This window comes from Neofelis nebulosa, chromosome 8 (assembly GCF_028018385.1).
Source record: "Neofelis nebulosa isolate mNeoNeb1 chromosome 8, mNeoNeb1.pri, whole genome shotgun sequence".
Taxonomy (NCBI): Eukaryota; Metazoa; Chordata; class Mammalia; order Carnivora; family Felidae; genus Neofelis; species Neofelis nebulosa.
The window spans coordinates 8,387,192-8,410,669 of NC_080789.1; the positions used below are offsets into that span (position 1 = coordinate 8,387,192).

General features: G+C 39.1%; 1 protein-coding gene across 1 annotated transcript in view; it reads left to right on the top strand.

The window, feature by feature from the left end:
- The window catches only part of MRTFA (myocardin related transcription factor A), a 215,330-nt gene that overhangs the window by 88,619 nt on the left and 103,233 nt on the right, over positions 1 to 23,478 (top strand). Inside the window, exon 3 of the mRNA XM_058682115.1 lies at positions 3,296 to 3,557. Coding sequence (XP_058538098.1) covers positions 3,296 to 3,557 — 262 coding nt within the window. The remainder of the gene's footprint in view (positions 1 to 3,295; positions 3,558 to 23,478) is intronic.

Genomic DNA, 23,478 nt, shown 5'->3' on the forward strand with positions numbered 1-23,478 from the left:
TGGGGGAGGGTATCAAGGACTGCTGTCCTAAGGAGTTTAGATCTCAAAGGATCCTTGATTCATAAAATTGAATCTTTTTAGTATGAAAAGACTGCTGTTAAGGAAAGCAAACATGCTCTTTCAGAGTTCATGGAGTACTGAGCCAGATGGATTAATCATGTGTAACAATTTTTTCCCTAGTACACAGAGACAAAACACAGCTTAAATGGTTAAGTCATAGGCAAGATGGGAAAAAATTCTTTTGAAAGTTAGATTCTGGATTTTCTTAGACATTTGTTGTTTTGTAATTCCTAAAATTATTCAACCCTCCCCCCAAATCCTTCTCCATTGTTTGCCCATACTACCTCTTAGAATATTAAGCTCCTAGTATTGAGTTCCTAACTTTTTTCTTTTGAACTTGACTCAGTTAAGACTTCTTCCAGCCTTTTTGGAGTAGAGGGTCTTTCTTAGTATCTTCATTCTTCTTAATTTCAACCCCCCATCTTAATTGCTCTCATCTGGATCTTTTCCAATCCATTTTACATTTTATGAAGTGTATCAATCAGAACTATGACCATGTTTAGTCACACTGTAGCCTTACATGAAGATAGAATGTGATGGTCTTTTTATTTTTTAGTTTTCAATGCCTTTCTTCATTTCATAGTTTTTCAATATTTTGTTGTTGATTTCCTCATCTCCAAATTAAAGTGCTCACTAAAGTTTGCAGGGAATTCCTAGGTCCTTCTTCTAGATTAAGAACTATAGCTTTTTCATTATACAAGCAACATATATATGTTTTAGAGAAAATTTGGAAACCAAAGAAAGTAAAAAGAAAAAACGTTCAGAGTCTGATCAAATAAAACCCATTTTGTGTTTTTGGTATAATATTTTTATAAATGAAAATACATTTTTGTATCTTTCTTAAAGATGCTTAGATAAGCATTTTCCACACGTTAAATTCTTTATAAAAATTATTCTCAATAACTACATAGTAGGATTCAGTGAATGAGTATATTCCTAATTCACCTAACCATTAATCCATGCTATGAAAAATATTTTCTTGTTATAATGTTTTCTTTGTCATTTTTAAAGATCTTGTTCTTATTTTGCCAGGTGTTTTATTTTTAATATCCCATTTCTGGGTATTATGATTAAATAAATATGTACGTTAAAATATTCGGGTAAATATCCATCAAACATACATCTCTATGTTTATGTTTTTTTATGGAATCTAATGGCTTAGGAATTTTTTTTTTTTTTACAGTAAACTCTATGCTCAACGTGGGGCTTGAACTCATGACCCCAAAGTCAATAGTTGTAGGCTCTACCAGCTGAGCTAGCCAGGTGCCCTGGGAGTTATTTTCTTAAAAAAAATGTTCTACCCCAGATTATGTTGGTACAGTATAATACTTTTAATACCTTTTGGATATTCATGAAAGTGTTAGTTCTCAAGGTACTTCTCCTTGGGAGTTGGAGGGTAACATTTCTTCCATAACTATTTCTCCTTGGCCACTATTTCCTTTTATCCCATTACACATCATGTGTGTTGCTTTTATTTTAATTTTATGTTGTCCTCCTGAGTGATGTAGTTGAGGACAGTATCAGACTTGAAAGTACGTGTATTGTGTGAGCATACTAAATATTAAAATTAAAAATGATGCTGGCTAGGGCTTTATCAATTTTGTTAATTCTTTCAAAGAACCAGCTTCTGGTTTCATTGATCTGTTCTGGTTTTTTTGGTTTGATAGCATTGATTTCTGCTCTGATCTTTATTATTTCCTGTCTTCTGCTGGTTTGGCTTTTATTTGCTATTCTTTTTCCAGCTTTTTAAGGTGTAAGGTTAGGTTGTGTATCTGTGACCTTTCTTCCTTCTTTAGGAAGTCCTGGATTGCTATATACTTCCCTCTTATGACCACCTTTGCTGCATCCCAGAGGTTTTGGGGTGTGGCGTTATCATTTTCATTGGCTTCCATGTACTTTTTAATTTCCTCTCTAACTTCTTGGTTAGCCCATTCATTCTTTAGTAGGATGTTCTTTAGTCTCCAAGTATTTGTTACCTTTCCACATTTTTTCTTGTGGTTGATTTTGAATTTCATAGTGTTGTGGTCTGAAAATATGCATGGTACGATCTCGATCTTTTTGTACTTATTGAGGTCTGATTTGTGTCCCAGAATAGATCTATTCTGGAGAATGTTCCATGTTCACTAGAGAAGATTGTGTATTCTGCTGCTTTAGGATGAAATGTTCTGAGTATATCTGTGAAGTCCAAATGGTCCAGTGTGTCATTCAAAGCCATTGTTTCCCTGTTGATTTTCTGATTAGATGATCTGTCCATTGTTGTAAGTGGGGTGTTGAAGTCCCCTACTATTGTGGTATTATTATCAATGAGTTTCTTTCTGTTTGTGATTAATTGATTTATATATCTGGGTGCTTCCTTCCACATTTGGAGCATAAATGTTTACAATTGTTAGATCTTCTTGGTGGACAGACCCCTTGATTATGATATAATGCCCTTTTTCATCTCTTGTTACAGTCTTTATTTTAAAGTCTAGATTGTTTGATACAAGTATGGCTACTCTGGCTTTCTTTTGGTGACCATTAGCATGATAGATGGTTCTCCATCCCCTTACTTTCAATCTGAAGGTGTCTTTAGGTCTAAAGTGGGCTCTTTCGAAGGGACACATGCACCCCCATGTTTATAGCAGCACTATCAACAATAGCCAAAGTATGGAAAGAGCCCAAATGTCCATCGATGAATGAATAGATAAGGAGGATGTGTGTATATATACAATGGAGTATTACTGGGCAATCAAAAAGAATGAAATCTTGCCATTTGCAACTATGTGGATGGAATTAGAGCGTATTATGCCAAGCGAAATTAGAGAAAGACAAGTATCGTATGACTTCGCTCATATGAGGACTTTAAGGTACAAAACAGACGCACATAAGGGAAGGGAAGCAAAAATAATGTAAAAACAGGGGGACAAAACAGAAGAGAGTCTTAAATATAGAGAAGAAACAGAGGGTTGCTAGAGGGGTTGTGGGAGGAGGGATGGGCTAAACGGGGAAGGGGCTTAAGGAATCTACTCCTGAAATCATTGCTGCACCATGTGCTAACTAACTAACAGGATGCAAATTATAAAAAATAAATAAGCTATAGAAAGTAAAAAAGAAAAACATGATGCTGGCTTACTTTACAAAAAATATTTAAGATGAATGGTAGCTTGCCAGTAATATAATTTAGAATGGTATTCAGTAGAATAGTCTGTCTCTCCACAGTGACATATAAACTTTTTGTCTCCACTTCCATTTCCAGGTTGCCATCACGAAAGCCAAAGTGGATTTCTCCAGTGTAGTGTGCCTGCCCCCTTCCGTCATTGCTGTGAATGGGCTGGACGGAGGAGGGGCTGGCGAAAATGATGATGAACCGGTGCTGGTATCCCTGTCTGCCGCCCCCAGCCCCCAGAGCGAAGCTGTTGCCAATGAACTGCAGGAGCTCTCCTTGCAGCCCGAGCTGACCCTAGGCCTTCACCCTCGCAGGAATCCCAATTTGCCTCCACTGAGTGAGCGGAAGAATGGTGAGTATATGTGGAATTATTACATTGCCTAATTTGAACCAGGTTCTTCACGTTTATGTTAAAGATCATTACTCTACTTCATGTCTCTTGAAAGTTTCTTATAATCTTACTATTTTCTGTAAAATAGAGAAATGGTAAGTTTAGGTAATCATTATAAACCCAACATTTCCTGCCTGGGTTATTAAAACTGCTTTCTAATTTGTCTTTCTACTTCTCTGCTTCTCCCTCCCAACCTCTTCCATAAATTCATTAATTTAGCAAATGTTTATTGAATATCACTATGTCATAAACTATGCTAAGATTAGGGATTAAATGATAAATAAGCCTCTGTCATTAGGAAACGTATTCCTATACCTTGTCAGAGTAATCTTTTAGACCTCCCTAGCTTAATACTTTTCAGTGACTGCCCTATAGGATAAAAACAAAAATATGTTTTACAAGGCTTGCAGGATCTGGTCTCTTTCTGTTTTGTTAGCTTCTTCTCTTATCATTCCCTTATTCCTAGTCTTTGCTCCAACTATTAAGTATTGTTAACACTATTTACAAACCTTGCACTCTTGCTTCAAGCTTTTGTTAATTAAAAAAAATTATAGGGGTGTCTGAGTGGCTCTGTCAGTTGAGCATCTGACTCTTGATTTTGGCTCAGGTCATGATCTCACGGTTCATGGGTTTGAGCCCCATGTCGGGCTCTACACTGACCATGAGGAGCCTGCTTGGGATTCTCTTCTCCCTCTCTCTCTCTGCCCCTTCCCCTATTGTGTGCACACATGTGTGTTCTCTTCCTCTCTCTCTCTCTCTCTCTCTCTCTCTCTCTCTCTCTCTCTCTCTCAAATAAAATTATAATTATAAAATTATAATTTGTATAATTTCTTTGTTGTAATTATAAAAATTCAAGATTTCAGAAAAGGTATAAATAGTAATATAGCAAATATTTATGTACTCACATGCCATCTGGCTCATGCACTCTTCTCCATGGATCTCCATCCATCCCCAAGGTAATTACTGCCCTGAATTTGATATTTTATTGCCAAGTATTTCTGTATTTTTTTAACAGCATGATTCATAGTAGATCATGACCTGAGCTGAATATGAATATATTCCTGAACAATGTAGAACAGTTTTTCTCATTTTTTATATAACATGTATATTAATTGGAGAGAGAGAACTCTATTGTATATACTCCTTCTGCAACTTGTGTTTATTGTTCAATATTTATTTTCCTGTGAGTTATTAAAGGTATTCTATAAGTTCATCTCATCTGATCTGTGAATCAGCATTTATAAAGTAGTCCTGCTTTTCCCTACTGATCTTTAGTGCCAGCCTTATTTCTCAGTGTGCAGAAGTTAATTTTTATGCCCTCTGTTCTGTTTCACTGGTCTCTATTCATCTCTTTGTCATAGTACATCATCTTAGTTATTGTTGCTTAATAATTAGTCTTGTTAGAGGGCACCTGGGTGGTTCAGTCAGGCGTCCAACTTCAGCTCAGGTCACGATCTCGCGGTTTGTGAGTTCAAGTCCCACATCAGGTTCTGTGCTGACAGCAGCCTGGAGCCTGCTTCAGATTCCATGTCTCCCTCTCTCTCTGCCCTCCCCTGCTCATGCTCTGTCTCTCTTTCTCAAAAATAATAAATAAACATTAAAAAATGAAAAAAAAAAAGTCTTGTTATCTGTTAGGACAGTCTCTCCTTGCCTTTTTTGTCTTCAGAGTTGTCTTGACTGTTCTTGCCCATTTTAATTTTTCATAGTTTTAGAATCAGCTTATGAAGTTATGCAAAAAAAAAACAAAAACAAAAAAACAACACCTCAATGGGAGGCAGCTGGGCGGCTCAGTCTGTTATTAAGTGTTCCAACTCTTAGCTCACCTCAGGTCTTGATCTCAGTCATGAATTTGGGCCCCACATGGGGCTTTGTGCTGGGCGTGAAGCCTACTTTAAAGAAAAAAGAAACTCATTGGGATTTTTTTTCTCGAACATTTTATTATGAAAAATTTCAGACACATGATAAAGTGGAGTTTTCAGTGAATACTTTTATGTCTACCTCTTAAATTCTCCCATTAACATTTTGTTATACTTGCTTTATAATATGTCTGTCCATCCCTCTATTCATCAATCCATCTTATTTTTTTGATGCATTTCAAAGTAAATTGCAGACACCAGCATTCTTTCATTTTATTGAAACATAACAATAATATAGAATAACATACAAATTGTAAGTGTCCTGGTTGAGTTATCACAGAATGAATATACCTGTGTGTGATTACTGCTTTGTGAAGAAATATTCCAGCACCCCCTAACCACCCCATGTGCTTCTTCCCAACTAGTACTCCCTCTTTTTGCCCAAAGGAAACTACCATCTTGACTTCTAACATCATAAGTTAGTTTTGTTGGTTTCTAAACTTTATGTAAATGGAGTCATGCTGTATGTATTCTGTTGTGGGCTTGTTTTGAAATTCATTTGTGTTGAATTATGTATGGGTGTAGTCTGTTTTCATTGCTATATAATTAGTCCATTTTATGAATATACTGGCATTTGTCTATTTTACTTTTGGTAGGTATTTGTGTTGTTTTAGTTTGGGGCTATTGTGAATCATGCTGATATGAAATTCTTGCGCATGTCTTTTTGGTGTACTTGTTGGATTTTGATTCGAAATGTGTCATTTATAGGTTAATGGGGAGAATATACATGTTACATATTGGGTATTCCTGTCCAGTAGTTAGTTTTATCTCTTCAGTTAAATAGGTGTTCTTTGATGTCTTTCTACAGAGTTATAATTTTCTCCATAAGGGTCATGTGGATAATTTATTAAGTGTATTCCCAGGTGTTTTCTTGGTGGGCGGTGGCGGGGGGAGGGGAGGTAGATGTTATCAGTGGTATATTTTTATAAAATATTTTCTGACTGTTGGATGCTGGAGAATAGAAATATCCAACCTTTAAAAAAAATTGTTTTTAATTTTTTTTTAAGCATTTACTTATTTTTCAGAGACACAGAAAGAGCACAAGCAGGGGAGGAGCAGAGAGAGAGAGAGGGAGAACAGAATCCAAAGCAGGCTCCAGGCTCCGAGCTGTCAGCACAGAGCCTGACGAGGGGCTCGAACTCACGGACTGCGGGATCATGACCTGAGCCGAAGTCGGCCACTCAACCGCCTGAGCCACCCAGGCGCCCCGAAATATCCAACCTTTTAAAAACTCCCTTGGCTCTTCTACATATATGCCCTCTTTTTGGGTACCACTCTTCTTGGCAGCTCTTACTTGTTCTTCAGTATTCTGTTCAGGCATCACTCCTTTTGAGACGCCTGTCCTAACTCTTAGTCAGTGTTAGGTATCCTTTTCTTGATTTGCCCAATTGCCCTTTATCGTTACACTTCATCGCTGTATTGTAATTGGAATTCTCCAGTCAGCAACATGAGTGAGTGTCTGGAACCTGAAATCAGACCCCATTACACTTCTGTCACAACCCTTCAGTGTCTTCCTGTGAGGCTTACGATGAAATCATTGTTTTTATGATGTGGGCCAGGTATCCTTTCTGACCTGATTATTTCTTACCTCTGTCCCCTTGCTCACTCTGTGCTGCTTTAGCCACACTGACTTTCTTGCTGTTTCTTGAACACATCAAGTATGTGCCTGTCCTGGGGCCTTGGTACTTGCTGTGCCTTTACTGAAGTTCCTGCACAAATGTCATCTCCTCAGGGAAGCCTTCCCTACCTATCTTATCTAAAATATCACCTCCCAGTACTCCCTATCCTGCTTTGTTTTTCTTTCAAGCACTTATTATTATGATGTGTGTGTGTTGGTATATGTGTGTATATATGTTTATTGTCTATATTCTTACCCCCTCGTTGCCCACTTAGATGGTATGTTTCATGAGGCCAGTGGGCAAAATATTTGAATCAATAGATAGATGGTTTGTTTGTTCCACTAGAGGGAAGAACTCTGTTTTTACATCCATAGTGGGAAATGTAATGGAAACTCAAGCAGGGTTGGGTTTTTTTTTTTTTTTTTTTAATATTTGTTTATTTTTGAGAGAGAGAGAGAGACAGAGGGAGACACAGAATCCAAAGTGGGCTCCAGGCTCTGAGCTGTCAGCACAGAGCCCTATGCGGGGCTCGAACTCACGAACCATGAGATTATCACCTGAGCTGAAGTAGGATGCCCAACCGCTGAGCCACCCAGGTGCCCCATGCAATTTTTATTTTGGGAAATAAGGGACACTCAAGCATTTTTTTGATGTTTTTTTCCCCCCATTTCTAATTTCTCTTTTTCTCCCCCATGATGGGAGAGACTTCAGCTTATTTATATGCTAAGGGGAAAGAATCCGGAGGGAAAAGCTGGAGATGGAAAAAGAGAAAGGAGAACAGATGGAGCAGGGTTCCTGTTGAGATGTGAGAGGATGGGATTTAAAGGTGTTGGCTCTGCCCTGCGCAGTAGTAAGGACCATGACTCCTCTGGGATAGGAGGAATGGCGGTGAAGGCGATGACAGACAGCCAACAGCTAACCTCTAATATCTTGGGCAGGAAGTGGAGGAAATTGGCGCTGACAGCTGGGATGGTCTCAGGGGGTCCAAAGCAGCTGTTGCTATTGGGGCAGAGATGTTGGTGCATCTTCAGCCTTTCTCTCTCAACTTTTTGGCATATAAATCAACTGAATTTTGTTTCCATTTTGAACAACAACTTTCTAGCCTTCCCAAGCTCCTAAAAGAGCAGTTTATTAGCACTCTCTCTACTTTCCCACATTCCAGAGACTTCACTGTATTCTGGCTTCTGTCCTTATCTCTCTCTTCAGTAACTGCCATTGCCAAAGTCGTTAGTGTTCTCGTGGATCAAACAGGCACTCTTCATCTTATTTGTCCTCATTGCAGCATTTGACGTGATTGGCCACTCCCTCCCACCTGTAACTTTTCCTCCATGGACATCACTGAAATTACTCTTGGCTTTTTAAAGTCTGCTTTTACAGCCACTTTCTTTTCTGCTCAGACCTTTTGCCAACTTTCTGTACCCACCTCTTAAATTTTGTTACTCCCCAGTGTTTTGCTGTAGAGCTTCTTCTTACTCTATATTTTACCTTGAGTGATTTCTCCCAGAACTTTCTGCCTTTAACCACCATCATATGTTGTTGATTGATTCCTGTATTATATCTCCAGACTCATATGCTTGGCTCTCGGACACCTCTGTAGGATGTGTCACAGACTCAGTATGTTTGGTGTGAAAGTCCTCATCCTACCTGCAATTCCTGCTGAATTCTGTGTTGTAGGAATTGGCACCACCCTCTACCCAGACGTTCAGATAAGGGATTGTTTTGTTTTCTTCAAACTAAATGAAAACTTCAAGTTTTTTTTTTTAATTAAAAAATTTTTAAAAAATATTTATTTATTTATTTTGAGGGAGATAGGGAGAGAGAGTGTGAGTGAGGAAGGAGCAGAGAGGGAGAAAGAATCCCAAGCAGGCTCAGCACTGTCAGCACAGAGCCCAACACGGGGCTGGAACTTACAGACTGCAAGATCACAACCTACGCTGAAATCAGGAGCCAGATGCTCAACAAACTGAGCCACCCAGAGGCCTCAAGAGTTTTGTTTTATTTTATTATTTTTTTTTAATTTTTTTTTTTTTAACATTTATTTATTTTTGAGACAGAGAGAGACAGAGCATGAACGGGGGAGGGTCAGAGAGAGGGAGACACAGAATCCGAAACAGGCTCCAGGCTCTGAGCTGTCAGCACAGAGCCCGACGCGGGGCTCAAACTCACAGACCGCGAGATCATGACCTGAGCCGAAGTCGGCCGCTTAACCGACTGAGCCACCCAGGCGCCCCAAGAGTTTTGTTTTATAATCAGATAAAATGTAGGAAAAAGAAAGTAAAAATTCCTTCATAGTTACACAGTTCAGGTATAGCCAGTGGCAGCAGTTTATACATTTTTGTCAGTTTTTGTGTTCATTTATTTATTTTTATATACATGTACTCTTTGTAACCTATTTTCATGTAATTTTATTTCATGAGATTTTCCTGTATCATTCAGCCATCTTAGAAAACATTTTTTCCTCTGTTTCCTTGGATTGCGTATTAAGTCGTGTGTATACAACAATTAGCTAGTCTCCTATTATGAGACCCTTAATTGTTTTTTTATTTTTTCTGTTACAAATAATACTGCAGTAAACATCTTTGGTATATAAATCTTGGTGTAAGTAACTGTAGGACAAACTCCCAGAAGTAGATGACAAGATATAGATATAAAGAACCTTTTCTTTCTTGCTGTAAAAGTGTAACATGTTTGGGTGTGAAGTTTTTCACTTTTTTTAAGTCACTGTTTCCAAACTGTTCCCCCAAAAGATGATAACATGCCTAATTTTGGAAGTAAGTGTTTAATTCCATCTCCTTTCTACCTGCTTCTTTCATCTTTCTTCCCAGCCATCAGTCACCACTTTTTATAGATTCTTCAGTGTTCGTATCTACTGAATTCATTCTTTCTAGCCACCTTTACAGCTGCCACTTAGAGCAGACTCTCAGTAGTGTCTTTCTTGGGTTACTGCAACGTCGGCCTTTTAACTGGTCTCGCCTTGTTTCTAATCTTGTCCCAGTGGCTGCTGGGTGATTTTTCTAAATGGTAAATGAGGTTCCTGCTCTTCTGGTTGAAATCACTTAGTGGTTTCCATTTCCTCCAGGATAAAGCTTCTTCTCCTCAGGATGGTAAACCCGGTCCCTCAGAGCCAGCTTCTGCTCCTCCCCTCATCTCTTCCCATGCACGCCAAAAGATTTGGGATTTCCCATAAAAGACACACTTTCATATCTCAGTTTCACTTTGTGTTTTTGTTGTTGTTGTTTTGTTTTTTCCTTTCCCTGAATGACCTTTCTCCTCCTGACGTTTCCATCTAGTCAAGAATCAGGAAGGTACCGTTTCCTTTAGGACTTTTTCCTCAGACTGCCAGTTTGGGCTAGGGGTTTGTTCTTTCAGTGTTCTTCAAAGTACCCTGTGTGTAACGATTTACTTATTTGTTACATTCAGCTGGATGAGAAGCTTTGTGGAAGGAGGGATTGTGTTTGTTTTACTTATCCCAGTATCCTTAGTGCCTAGCCAAAAACTTTGGTTTGCTAATGAATCAACTAGAGTGCCTGTTAAATGCAGATTCTGATGTAGATCCCCGAGAGGCCTGAGATTCTGCATTTCTCACCAGCATCCAGGCGATGCTAGTACTGTTGGTCTGGAGGACCACACTTTGAGTGGTCGAATGTGGTAGGTGTTGGGCGAATGTTTGTTGAATGTAAGAGCCAGGGAATCAGTGATGACCTGATGACCGTGGAACTATGAATCCACTGAAACATTGACCTCTTAGATTTAAGCGATTCAGAAAAACAAAGTGATTGTTGATTCTGTTGCTGGACAGAGGGGGGGTGGAAAACCTCATTTAATTTAGGGTTTAGATTATTTGGAAGAAAGGCTTTCTGAGTCCTTCCCTGTAGAGGTGAAATATATTGTGGAATAATTGTTTTATTCTCTTAGTGTTAGAACATTTAGACCACAAGTTTACTATTTGTTTTAAAGTTAAAGATCTCTATAAATTTGAGACACACTATAATCCCAGTGTGTAAAACAGCTTCTCTGGTTGAATGAAACCTGAACGGAGAAACCAGACCTGCACTTACTTGGCATCCTTCCTGCCCTCAGGCAACTCTTGAAAGAGCACAAGTAGAAAACTTCTGATCTGGATCACTTATCTCCTTTAGTTTGAGATTTTTCTGAGCCAACCTCTTCAGTAGAATGGTTTCCTAACTGCCCGGGGTCCCAAATTGATTAATTGTGATCATGCTTAGAAGGGAACATGGATACGTGAAACTGACAAACATAATGTTGTATACAACATAATTATCATTTTGGCAAGAGAAAAAAAACAAAAAAATGAAATTGTGTTCAATATTAGAAAGGAAATAATGGGGGAAAACTGACATTAGAACAATGCTGAAGGGGAGAAAAGGGGCCTAATAAAGAAATACTCCATAAGGAGTTTGAGAACTGGGGCGCCTGGGTGGCTCAGTCGGTTGAGTGTCGACTCTTGGTTTTGGCTCAGGTCATGGTGCCAGGGTTGTGGGATCAACCCCCGTGTCAGACTCTCTGCTGAGCGTGGAACCTGGTTAAGATTCTCTCTCTCCCTCTCCCTCCCACCCCTCCTTCTCTCTCCCCCCCATCTCTCTCTCCTCCCCTCCCTCTCTATATCCCTCTCCCTCCCCTTCTACCCCTCTCCCCTGCTCATGTCCTTGCTCTCTCTCAAAAAAGTTTGAGGACTACAAAATACCTTATAATATGGTAGAATGTATGCCAGTGACCAGAAATAGTAATAGCTTAGGAAAAATCACTAATTATCAAAATCAGATTCTGTTACTATAGGGAGAAAATAGGAAATATTGATCAAGTTTCTTTTTTATTCCATCCAGCAGCCACCAGTTAAATGTTTGGACAGGGGCAGTATTGTCAGTGTTTAGTGGCAGGGCCTTCTACTTGTACACCTTAATGGTGCTTCCTGTCAAGAGGAGAAAGAGACTGGATATACCGGTGAGAAAACCATTATTATATTTTATGCCAGGTGTTCTTTGCATAGATGTTTATAGGAAGGTAAAGGTAAGAGCAGAAATGGAGAAGATTATAAAATTGGAAAATGTGGACTTCTAGAGCAGAATAAAGTGTAGAGTTAGGCGGTGCTTTTTCATGGATGGTGTACTGTGTGTTGGAAGAGTGAGAAATTTCCTTCTCAGATCTATTTCGTTTGAAGCATGTCTTATATAGAAATTCAGCGATTTAGTAAGGGCCCTTGCAGGGCAGTAGGCAATGAAGGCCTTGATACCTCTATTTCCTAAACAGAGGAAGTTGGAGACATATAATGAGAAGAAGTGCCTTTCCTTAACCCAGCCCTTATTAGCCTAATTGGAAAAAGTTGGTAGAAAAGTTTCAAGGTATATTTTTTAATACTACCCTTCTGTCATCTTCTAGGCTAAGCACTTAGATAAAATTGATCCTGTCCAGTCTGGTCATGGAGAAGCCTTGGGAGTACCTCTCTAATGATTAACCCCATTGGCTCTAGCTAAAGGAGCTCTGGCTTATGTTAAATGAACTTATCCAAAAGGAGATTTAAGTTTCAATTTGCTTCTTCCTTTAATGGCATGTTGCTCTTTGGCTGTCCTTATGTATCTACCTCTTCTTAACACTAATCTGACACTATTTTATTTATTTATTTATTTATTTATTTATTTATTTATTTAAGATTTCATTTTTAAGTAATCTCCACACTGAGCATGGGGCCTGAACTCAGGACCCAGATCAAGAGTCACGTGCTCCACTGATTGAGCCAGCCAGGTGCCCCTGATAGTATTGGTCTTATGAGTTTCAGAACTGGCTGAGACTGTATAAGACTTATTTTCAGGAACCTCTAGGATGGGAGCTAAGATACCTTTTGCCTCTTTTTTTTCATTGTGAATATACTACATTTCAGTTATCTTATAGATTTTGTGGGCAGGTGTGAGAATTTTGCCAGAATTCGTGTTTCAAGTCTTCTGGTGGAAGTGCATTCCATGTTCTACATGATCAGATTACAAATGAACTTTTGGAATATAATCCATTTGTAAATTGGGGACTTGCTCATATCCTGAGATAAGACTTTTGAAGTTTGGGAGTCATAGATTTAAGACACGGTGAATAGTAATTACCTGGAACGCATTACTCAGAAGGCACTGCAGACAAAAGTTAGGTAAATTAATGATGACAAGTTCATAAAGGTTTCTAAGAGAAAGCTTGTATTTGGTAGATTATATTCTTGACCTTTTATTGTGCCCTTGACTTTTAAAATTTTATTTCAGAACAGTTATTTCTACCTTCCTCTAATTCTACTGCTGTTCACTGCCATGACCACCATGGAAATTAGTATTCAGCAGATATTCGTAAAGTGCCAATAGTGAATGAGACACTGAGAAAGACATTGAAAGGTATAAAGAGGAGTAAGTTGTACCACAGTTACTAGTTTTTTGCCCCATTCCATCCTGGAATGCCCCATTCATTCCTCTGTCCTGTCTTGCCCCCTTTTGTAGGCATCCCCTAGACAGCTGTCCCGCACATCTAGTGTTCTGGCCAACAAATCCTTGCTTGGTGTTAAAGCTGATGAGAAATTTGTATGACTTGAATTTTTGCATTTTTGAAGGAGATCTTAATTCTCATTATTGAGAAAGTGCTTTTCTCCAACTCACCAAGGATCAAATAAATATAGACTTGAACTATCACTCACACACACAAAAATGCGTATATCTTATAGGAACCTTCATTTCTGAAGCATCGTCCAACAGATGTGAATATACTTCAAGAATAATGGGATAGAACTTTTGAAATTATGTCTTCCAAGCTGAAAAAGCTTCTTATACTAATCAAGCCCCTTAAAATTAGATTGGTGATATATATTTTACCATTCAAGTATTTTTTTTCTTTTTTGGTGGGAGATGTATATATAGAACATATATAGAGAAAAGTACATAAATCATAGGATAACCATAAACCAAATTGTTGTGTAAACACTACTCAACAGTAGCTCATTGTGAGCCCCAGGGAAGCCTCCTATGGGTTCCTCTCTGAACACAACCTCATCTTTTCTTTTTAGGAGTAACTGCTGTTCTGACTTCTTGAAAATCGTTTGTTTTATCACCTGTATAGTTCCAAACAATATAGTTTAGTTAAAGTTTATATGAATGGAATTCTGTATTCTTCTTTTGTTCAACATGTGTGGTATTCATGTATGTATATAGCTTTAGTTCAGCCATTTTCATTGCTGTGTTGTGGATGCACCTGTGGAAAAGTACTCCATAATTAAAAAAAAAAAAATCTAAAGGCATCCATATCGGCCAGGAGGAAGTCAAACTTTCACTCTTTGCAGATGACATGATACTCTATATGGAAAACCCAGAAGATTCCACCAAGAAACTGCTAGAACTGATTCGTGAATTCAGCAAAGTTGCAGGATATAAAATCAATGCACAGAAATCGGTTGCATTCCTATACCCCAATAATGAAGCAACAGAAAGAGAAATCAAGGAATCGATCCCATTTACAGTTGCACCAAAACCCATAAAATACCTAGGGATAAATCTAACCAAAGAGGTGAAAAATCTATACACTGAAAACTATAGAAAGCTTATGAGAGAAATTGAAGAAGACACAAAAAAAAAATGGAAAAAGATTCCATGCTCCTGGGTAGGAAGAACAAATGTTAAAATGTCAATACTACCCAAAGCAATCTACATATTCAATGCAATCCCTATCAAAATAACACCAGCATTCTTCACAGAGCTAGAACAAATAATCCTAAAATTTGTATGGAACCAGAAAAGACCCCGAATAGCCAAAGCAATCTTGAAAAAGAAAACCAAAGCAGGAAGCATCACAATCCCAGACTTCAAGCTGTATTACAAAGCTGTAATCATCAAGACAGTATGGCACTGGCACAAAAACAGATACTCAGATCAGTGGAACAGAATAGAGAACCCAGAAATGGACCCACAAACGTATGGCCAGTTAATCTTTGACAAAGCAAGAAAGAATATCCAATGGAATAAAGACAGTCTTTTCAGCAAGTGGTGCTGGGAAAACTGGACAGCAACATGCAGAAGAATGAACTTGGACCACTTTCTTACACCATACACAAAAAGAAACTCAAAATGGGTAAGACAGGAAGCCATCAAAATCCTTGAGGAGAAAGCAGGCAAAACTTCTTTGACCTCAGCCACAGCAACTTCTTACTCACCACATCTTTGGAGGCAAGGGAAACAAAAGCAAAAATGAACTATTGGGACCTCATCAAAACAAAAACTTCTGCACAGTGAAGGAAACAATCCACAAAACTAAAAGGCAACCGACAGAATGGGAGAAGATATTTGCAAACGACATACCAGATAAAGGGTTAGTATCCCAAATCTATAAAGAACCTATCAAACTCAACACCCAAAAAACAAATAATCCATTGAAGAAATGGGCAATAAATAAATAAATAATCAATCAAATAAAGGGGGCATTAAGGAATCAACCAAATAAATAAAGACTTGAAATATCACTCACACACACAATGCCTGCACCAGGACCTCCTAGTCTTAGCTATAACTGTAATAAGCTCTGTTATGTGAGAGAAATAAGTCCTCCCACCGTATTCTTTTTCTAACAGCGTTTTTCTTGGCTTATTCTTTGTCCTTTGCATTTCTATATGAATTATAAGATCACTGTGGGATCTTGATTAGGATTGATTGCATGAAATCTATAAACCAGTTTGGGGAGAATTAATATCTTCATAGTGTTATACTATGAACATGGTATATTTTTACATTTATTTAGATTTTCTACAGGGTCTCCTGATGAGGTTTTATAATTTTCTTTGTGGTGGTCATACACATCTTTTGTTAGATTTAGTTTTTAGAGATTTCATATATTTTAATGCTATTATGTTACCTTTTTTTTTTTTTTAATTTTCCCACTGTTAGTGATTCCCAAAAATTTTTTAAAGGAATAATCAAGTCTGTATTTGTTATCTGCCATGCTGGGTGGGATGTAAAGAGAAGCAAGTAGGAAAGAATGACAGTGAAAAGGGTGTACTAGGTTCTCTTTCATAGACTTTTCTCCTCCTTTGTGGAAAGCTTAGGAAGTGCTTATTTGTTCTCCACAAGTGTGTAGCCTGTGGAAGAAAGGGCAGATCCTGTATTCTTTTTTCTGTAAGGGGACGCGCTGTACCCTTCCAGTCTCCAGTGTTACACAGGAGGTGCTAATTAACTGCTGGGAGAAGTAAAAATTTTGAGTGGGCAGTTTCTGATCTAAATTACAATATTTCCTTGGGGAAAGGAAAGAAAGAGATATAACAAAGTTACTTATGTTCCTCAAGAAGCCTGGTTGTCAAGGATTTTCTAGATTAGGTCTCCCAGCTAATGTGAAAGTGTCCAGATCTTAAGTATGTCAGTTCATTAAGTGATTCTTTTTAAAATGTGATTTAGAGAATTTCTCAACCTACTTCACCTCAGCAGTTAGAAATAATCAATATCTCATTTTCCTGTATTCATCAGATGTCGTGCTAGGCTCCTGGAGAACAAATGGATCCCAGATAGAATCTCCCTCTTAAAGTAGTGAAACAAACAAAAATGAGTGGATGTCATCTCCCATTGTAAATTGCTCTTAGCATGTGATTTATTTATTTCGTCTTTTTCCAAATGTACATTTTAAAAGTAACTGAGCTAATACTATGCTTTTTTCATTTAGCATTATAGCTTAAAGGTTTTCATGTCATTGAAATATTTTTATAATTAGCCTTTTTAATGGGTGTATAACATTCCATTCTGTGCGTCATTTATTTAATTTTTGCCCTGGTTGGATATTTGTTGTTGTTGTTGTTTTAATGTTTATTTATTTTCAAGAGAAGGGGAGGGGGAGAGGGAGAGGGAGACAGGATCTGAAGTGGGCTCTGCGCGACAGCAGAGAGCCTGATGTGGGGCTCGAACTTATGAACCATGAGATAATGACCTGAGCCGAAGTCGGACGCTAAACCGACTGAACCATCCAGGTGCCCCTGCCCTGGTTGGACATATGAATCATTTTCTGTTTTTCACACATATGCTAGTATTCAGATGACTTTTTTCTGAATTTTGGATTATTTCCTTAGAAGTGGAAATATTGTCTTAAATAATTTCACTATTTCAATGTTGAAAAATTTATTCACTATCTGTTGAGCACCGTCTGTGTGTTAAGTATTGGACAGACATTAAGGAACAAGACAGGTAAAGTTCACATTGTCATGGAATTTATTTTAGTGAAAGATTAGAGTTACACACACCAATTCATAGTTACAAAATTGGTAAGTGCTTTGGTGGTGGGAAGCAAAAGATGACAGAATAGCAAATCTCATAGAAATGGTTCCAGGGGCGCCTGGGTGGCTCAGTCGGTTGGGCATCCGACTTCGACTCAGGTCATGATCTCACGGTTTGTGAGTTCGAGCCCCGCGTCGGGCTCTGGGCTGACAGCTCAGAGCCTGGAGCCTGTTTCGGATCCTGTCTCCCCCTCTCTTTGCCCCTCCCCTGCTCCTGCTCTGTCTCTGTCTCTCTCAAAAAATAAATAAACATTAAAATTAAAAAAAAAAAAAGAAATGGTTCCAATTTAGGTGGGGAAGGGGGATTGACTGGGAAAGGCATCTTTGAGGAAGAGATATTTAAGCTGACAGCCAAAACACAAGTGGTGGTTGGTCAAACAAAGGAAAGAGGGAATAGCATGTGTTAAGGCTGCGAGTGGGAAAGAGGACAGGACACAGGCAAGGATTGTTGGGGAAAAGTTGGCACAAAAGAACTAAAAGAATACCAGTAATGTCACTGGAGAGAGAAGAAAGTGATGTGAAATAAGTAGACAGATAGGGGCCAGAGCACACCCACCTTTGTAGGCCTTGTTAAGAATTGAGATTCTTGAGACATACTTTGGCCCATTCCATTCCAAGTGGTCTGCCGATTTATATTTCTGTCAACCCTGCATGAGTGCCTTGCTCACTTACGTTGATAACCTCATTTGTAAAAGACTTTTCTAATGTGATAAATGAAATGTTTTCCTTTCAATTTGTATTTCTTTGGTTCCTAGTGAGGAAAGAACTTTTCCCCAAACGTTTGTAGCCAGTGGATGTTTCATTATTTTTTGACCATTCAGTTCATTTCCTTGTCCATTAAAACATTAGTTTTAAGGTTCTTCCCAAAGTACTCTTGTAACAGACTGGGAACCAACTGCTTGTCAGAGTTTGTAGAAGGGTTTCTTACATGTCTCTCACTCAGTATATACTCTGGATAAGGGGCTGGATCAGGTCAAGACTGGGTTTCTTTTGGCTTTGTTATTTTATGAGTCATGGGTATATAAGTCTGTGGAGTTGGGAATCTGAAAAGAAATTGATAAACTCTGGTCCCAGCTCACATCATCTTTCCTCTGAGAGACAATCCACGTCTCTTGTAACCAGAGCTAATTGCTGCCTCTTCCACGTTTATTTAGCTCCTTGTTTGTATTCTTATTTAGTACTTTATTTTTCCATTTTTCTATTTTAAATTGTTGGTTAGAGATCTCCTCCTCCTCCTCCTCTTCTTCTTCTTTTTACTTTTTTTTTTTAAATTTTTTTTTTAACGTTTATTTATTTTTGAGACAGAGAGATACAGCATGAACGGGGGAGGGTCAGGGAGAGAGGGAGACACAGAATCTGAAACAGGCTCCAGGCTCTGAGCCGTCAGCACAGAGCCTGACGCGGGGCTTGAACTCACGAACCGTGAGATCGTGACCTGAGCCGAAGTCAGACGCTTAACCGACTGAGCCACCCAGGCGCCCCCTTCTTCTTCTTTTTAAAGAGGGTGAATGAGGGGGAGAGGGGCACAGGCAGGGAGAGAGAATCTTAAGCAGGCTTCATGCTCTGCATGGAGCCCAACATAGGGCTCAATCCCACAACTCTGAGATCATGACCTGAGCTGAAATCAAGAATTATATACTCAGGGGCGCCTGGGTGGCTCAGTCGGTTGAGCGCCGACTTCGGCTCAGGTCACGATCTCGCGGTCCGTGAGTTCGAGCCCCGCATCGGGCCCCTGTGCTGACAGCTCAGAGCCCGGAGCCTGTTTCAGATTCTGTGTCTCCCTCTCTCTGACCCTCCCCCATTCATGCTCTGTCTCTCTCTGTCTCAAAAATGAATAAAAACGTTAAAAAAAAATTTTTAAAAAAGAATTATATACTCAGCCAATGAGCCACTCAGGCGCCCCTGTCCTACTTCTTTATAAGGTCCTTGAGGGTAGAGGCAGTGTCAGTCTGGTTCAGCCTTGTCTTTGTGCCCCCACTGGCACTTGACATTGTGCCTGATGACAGTATTTCAGACATACAGTATGAATGACCTGGCTGTTTATATTTATAGCTATCATAGCCCTTAACATTTCCTGTACTTTGAAAAGTTACCTGAAAATACTGCCTTCATGTATCCTGAAGCCAAGGAAGAGCATACCTATGGTACTGTGTGATCCTCCTAGGTTTGCAGGTCTTGACTGGGTTTTTCATCAGTAGTAGATTTTGGTCACAGGAAATAGAAGCTGCCCAGGACCTGTAGTGACTTGCCTGAGTGCTGGGTTATGTTATCTTTGGGTGTTTTCACTTTGCCCAATACCAGGTATCTGGGGGAGAGACTTAACTGGTTGGGACCTGTAAATTTTTTCATTATGATGATTAGATTTTGGTAGAGATGAACCTCAGTAAACTGTATGCACTTGTGAGAACCTAAATCAGAAATGGAACATGATTACATTTTAGTGTTCTGAAATCCCACAGAGACCACAAAAAGGTGTCTGTTACTTTGTGTATAGTACCTGTCTGTACTACATTCCATCATAGAAATGGATGTCAGTTGTTGGTGAAGTTGACAGCTTTCGATGGTTAAAGAATTGCTTATTTTGTAGTGATCTAGGCACTCTGTTTTTCTGGTTTCTCCCACTCATTCCCTACAATTTGGGCATTTTCATTGCCATTAGCTCTTAATATCCCTGAAGGCATTATTGTGGTTGTCCTTATTTATGTTCATTCTATACTTGAATGCTATGGATAATTTTATTTTAGTCTTCCTCAGTTTTCCAAATAATAGCACCTTAAGCATGTGCTTTAATGAAAACTTTAACAGACTATACTTGCCTTTTCTGAGTAGGTAGGGATTCTTTTGTTGTTATGAACTTTTCCCATACTGTTAGAATTTTCTGCGCTAAATAGGGCTTTTCATTCTATTTGGCATACATTTATGAATGCTGTCACATGTCAGACACTGTGCTCCATCTGTTAATGTAGAGACATGAAGCCATGTGGTAAAGAGCATTAATAGAGGTGGGCACAGGTTCTGCGGGAGCATAAATGAGGGTTATTTAGCATATCCTTGGAGGGTGTGAGGAGGGTGGGGAGACTGCCAGGATCATCAGAAGGCAGCAGTTAAACTGAGATTTGAAGGCTGAATAAGAATTGTTTGGTAAGAAGGATGGTTTTTAATGAAGGCAAGGCTGGAGAGAAGGAACGCAGTTTGGAAACTATTGCTAAAGTACACAGTACCACCTATGTATTTTCATGAAAAACTTTGACCTGAATTGGATCAAGCCTCTGTATTTAACTCCTAATTTACTAGAAATATAGGGGATAGGGCAGCATGTTAAATGGCACCATGGGGGTATAATTAGCAAAGTCCAAAATGTGGGGAAACAACCTGGTTTTTTTCAACAAATAAACTACAAGAGAAGAAAAAGGAGGAATTATGGATTAAAAGAGATTTAAGAGACAGATCAATGAAATGCAATGTATTGTCCCTATTGGACTCTGATTTGAATAAATCAACACTAAAAAAATTATGGGACAGTTGGGAAATTTTGAACATTGAATAGTTGATATTAAAGGATTTTTAAAACTTTGGGTGGTAATAATATTGTGATTATGTTTAAAAAAATTGTTCTTTTAGATGTACAGAATATAGATGCAATGAAATGATGGCTAGAATCTGTTATAGAGGGATCAGTGTGGGCTGGGCACACTGTGTGTGTGGCGGTGGGGGGTGTGGAGGGGCCCGGCCATGTGTTGATAAATTTCGAAGCTAAGTGATAGGGCACATAAGCAGGTTATTATGCTGTTCTTTCTACTTTGTGTTTCAGTGTTTCCATAATTTTTTTTTTAATGTTCATTCATATGTTTTGGGAGAGAAAGCCTGCGCATGTGGGCGTACTTGGTTGCAGGGGAGGGGCAGAGAGAGAGGGAGAGACAGAAAATCTTAAGAGGCCCCGAGCTGTTGGCACAGAGCCTGACATGGGGCTCAAACCCACCAACCAGGAAATCATGACCTGAGCCAAAATTCAATGTTTTTTTTTTTTTTTAAAGCTGTTGCTATGGGGTGCCTGGGTGGCTCAGTTGGTTAAGTATCCAATTCTTGATCTTGGCTCAGGTCATGATCTTACTGTTCCTGAGATTGAGCCCTGCTTTGGGCTCTGTGCTGACAGTGCAGAGCCCACTTGGGATTCTCTCTCACCCTCTCTCTCTGCCCTTCCCCCACTCATGTGTGCGCACGCGCATGCACACACACTCTCTCTCTCTCTCTCTCTCTCTCTCAAAATAAATAAATAAACTTTAAAAAAAAATCATTAAAAAAAAGAAAAAGAAAAAAAAGCTGTTGCTATACTCCAGACAAGAAATATGAAGGACCTGAAATAAAGCACTGGCTGTAGAGATGGAACAAAAAGGAAGAACTTGAGGAATAAATTATGAAACAGTCAGACTTAGATGTCTAGGGCTTGAGGGAGGGGTATCTAAGTTTATGGTTTGGGACCTGAATACTGTTACTTAAGATAGGAAAAATGGAAGCAATGTATCTTGAGGGGTTGGTCCAGGATGGCATTGGGTGCTTGTTTGGGGACACACTGAGTTTCAGATGGCAGATAGAGATGTGCAGTTGATAGCTTACAGATAAAGTCAAGCTGGGTGTGGGTCAGTATGTAGGTAGGGTTAACTACCTAAGAAAGGATGAGATTGCCCAGGGAGAATACGTAAAAGAGGGAAGGGAGGGCTCCTGATAGGAGCAGAGAAAGAAGAGAGCTCCTTAGGAATCTTAAGAAAATCAAGGAAATAGGAAGTTCTAAGAAGAGTGTAGAAACTATGACAAATCCTGCAGGAAGTTCAAGTAGGATAAGTTGTCTAGCTCCCTTTGATTATGAGCGTTAGAGGCCTCTGTGGAGACTTTGGGCCGGGTGTGGGGAAGCTTTGTGAATACAGTATATTGATATACTGCAGGTATCAAGTCCCTTTAGTGTGGATTAATAGAGACTGTAGCATATTAATTTTGTGTTGGTTAGCTAGAGAGTTATGATTAAAAGCAAAAGAGCTTTTATTTAATTGGAAATTAAGATCGTTACACTTCATTCCCTTGGTGCCATTAACTTCAAAAGCATGTTCAGTTGTACAAAGACCTTGTCAAAGTTTACTTTAGTTCTCCATGAAATTTTGCCGACTGGCACACACACAAAAAAATAGTGGCACTGAGGCTGTCATAGGGGTTCAGGCTTCCAGCTTTGTGAAACCTGTCTTAAAGCCAGTTTCACAGTGAGTCTGTCACCGTGCTGATACCCTTCAGGGTAAATGCAAAATCTTAGCAGTAGGGAAAGATTATGTTGCTTGTTTCCTTTTTTAAAAAGATTGCTTTTTTAGATTTCTGTCTAAAAATCGTTTTCCCTTCTTTGAGCTCCTTTGATCCCAAATTGCAGGTGAGATAATGGGTGTAGAATTGCCATGAAAAAGTTAACCATCAGTTGCACTATGATGCGTTGCTGCTGCCACCACCATATGACTGTCAGTAGCTCTGTAGGGCTGCGGTATTGACAGCTATGACCCTCCAGGCCCTCTTCTACAGCAAAAAGAGACATTTTGGCAGGAGGGGAACAGCCCTCTGCCCTTCCTGCCATCGTCTCTGCAGGAATCTTATAATTTGTATTTATTTTCCTGTAAGTACAGAACTGTGAGAACTTGTTTCATTTGAAAAACCCTCACACAGCAGATTGTACTGCCCACGTAGGGACAAAGGAATGATTCAACCTTTTAAGGATGCTTTTCCTTTAGTTGCTAACCTCTGACCGGACTACCATGTAGTCTGAGAATTGAAATTTACCCATTTTTCATAAGACAGTTGAAAATTTGATTGCCAGAAGGGGCTGGTGAGAATGCTTCTGTCTTCCCAGAGCAGCACGTAGCCCACACTGGCTGCTGCTTGGTTGCCTGTTGAGTCATTCCCACACTTCTATATTGAGCTTTGCTGGCTTTTCTTTTAAACATGATGTTCTTGGAGTGAGAAAGAAAGGAAGTTTTTCTCTCCTCCATAACATCTCCTCCACCCCAAGTCTGCATTGCTTTCTTTCTTCT